We start from the raw sequence: 1655 nt of genomic DNA, 5'->3' as shown, positions 1-1655 counted from the left end.
GTAGCGCGTCCTGCTCTTCGCCCCCGGCCGCCCGCAGGGGCCTGCGCACAGGCCCCAGGACGACCAGAGCGAGACCTCGCAGTCCAGCGGCGTCTCTGGGTCTGGGGGGACAGCGGGGCGGTGAGCGGGGCGGGGCCGCCAGCGGGAGGGGCCCCCACCCCAGACCCGCCTCCAGACGGGCTGAGGACACGGGTGCTTTCCTCAGCGCCCTGGGAAATGAGCCCCAGGGCGCTGCCTGCATGCGGGCCCCCTAAAAGCCACCGGGGCAACTGGCGGGGGTTTCTGTCCCGAGACCCCCCATCCGCGCTGGGGGCAGGAAGAGGGGCGGGGAACCACGCGCTGACGATCACAGACCCGCGGGCTCTCCACCGCCTGCTCTGCTGTTCCGGCGCCCACCCTTGGGGAAGCTGACCCGTCGGGCGCGTGGCGGCCCCACACTCGCCCCTTCTCCACGGGCGGCACCGCCCCCAGCATCCGGCCCGGAAGACCTAGAAGGGCCTCCTGGGCGCGTCCTCCCGGTCAGCAGGGACACGGGGTGGGCACTGCGACCTCTCACCACTCACTTCTGGGCAGTGGAAGCCTGAAGGGCTTTCAGCTGGAAACGTTGCGCAGGTCTGCTCCCCAGCTTGAAGCTGAGGGCACCAGCTCCCAAACCTCTCAGAACCCCCGTCCCACTCCTAGCGCTCCCCTCCAAACCCCCTCTGAAGTCAGGTACCCCTAGGGCCTGGGCATCTGAGCGCCAAGCAGCCTCTCCCGGTGTGACCTGTCCTCCCGCCCCACGTGGCCCCCCAGGAGCCTGGCTCAGAATGGACGGATCGCCTCTCCAGGCTGTGTGGCCTAGTGATCGGTACTCAAGTCTGGCAGTGGGGCTGAGCCAGGCGGGCCCTAGGGGGTGGTGCCCCTGGGGTGCCCATGTGCAGGCCGGGGCACCTCGGTGACCGTGGCAGCTGTCACGTCACAGGCATTCCCCCTGGGGTCAGTCTGCGGGGCAGACTCTTACTTTCAAGGGTCTCTAAGAGTGAGAGGTCAGAGTTGGAGGCCCAGGACCAGGTGGTGTCCCAGCATCCGCTCGAATGATGCCCACACCCGAGAGCCGCTCCTGTCTGCTCGGAGCGCCAGTGCCTGGCAGCGGGATCACGCGTGTGAAGGGTGGGGTGGGAACCACACTCACCTGGAAGGCTGTCCACAATCTCGTTGCCCCCGACCCCCAGGTCCAAGGCGGGTGGGACGAAGGCCCTGGGGCTCTGCCGGAGCCGCACCAGAGTCACTTTGGCGATGGGGGGCAGGGCCTTCAGCCTCGGGTAGTAGAAAGAGTTGGCAGGGTGGCTGGGAGAGGAGGCCGTGATCTGCAGGGGAGGGGGCGAGTCGGAACCTGGGGCACGCCGAGGGGCCGGCCCCCCACTGCGGGCTTCCGCGGGCCTCTCGGGGAGCCTCCTGGGTCCCAGAGAGCTGCCCGCCCTCACCTCTGTCACCGTGTCCTGCGGGACGGTGGCGAAATTGGGGGATGAGAAAGTGAAGCCACTGTCGGTCCCGGCATCGTAGGGGTACAGGTCCACGACCACCTGCTCCCGCCAGCTGCCGCCGTCACACAGGTCCAGGCTGTCGACGCCCACGAACCAGTCGGGGCTGGGCACGATGCGGACCACGAAGGACAC

The 1655-nt window shown here is 69.0% G+C and overlaps 1 protein-coding gene across 1 annotated transcript in view; it reads right to left on the bottom strand.

Moving 5' to 3' along the window:
• Positions 1-1655, bottom strand: part of SPON2 (spondin 2, extracellular matrix protein) — a gene marked incomplete at its 3' end in the record, with an annotated part of 3236 nt that continues 1581 nt past the window's right edge. Inside the window, exons 4-6 of the mRNA XM_010857722.1 lie at positions 1464-1655; positions 1172-1346; positions 1-101 (exon numbers count right to left, since the gene is read on the bottom strand). Of these exons, the coding sequence (XP_010856024.1) occupies positions 1-101; positions 1172-1346; positions 1464-1655 (468 nt within the window). The remainder of the gene's footprint in view (positions 102-1171; positions 1347-1463) is intronic.

This window comes from Bison bison, unplaced genomic scaffold (assembly GCF_000754665.1).
Source record: "Bison bison bison isolate TAMUID 2011002044 unplaced genomic scaffold, Bison_UMD1.0 scf7180017854944, whole genome shotgun sequence".
Taxonomy (NCBI): Eukaryota; Metazoa; Chordata; class Mammalia; order Artiodactyla; family Bovidae; genus Bison; species Bison bison.
The sequence above is the reverse complement of the archived record's forward strand: the minus strand, read 5'-3'. Positions and strand labels throughout refer to the sequence as shown.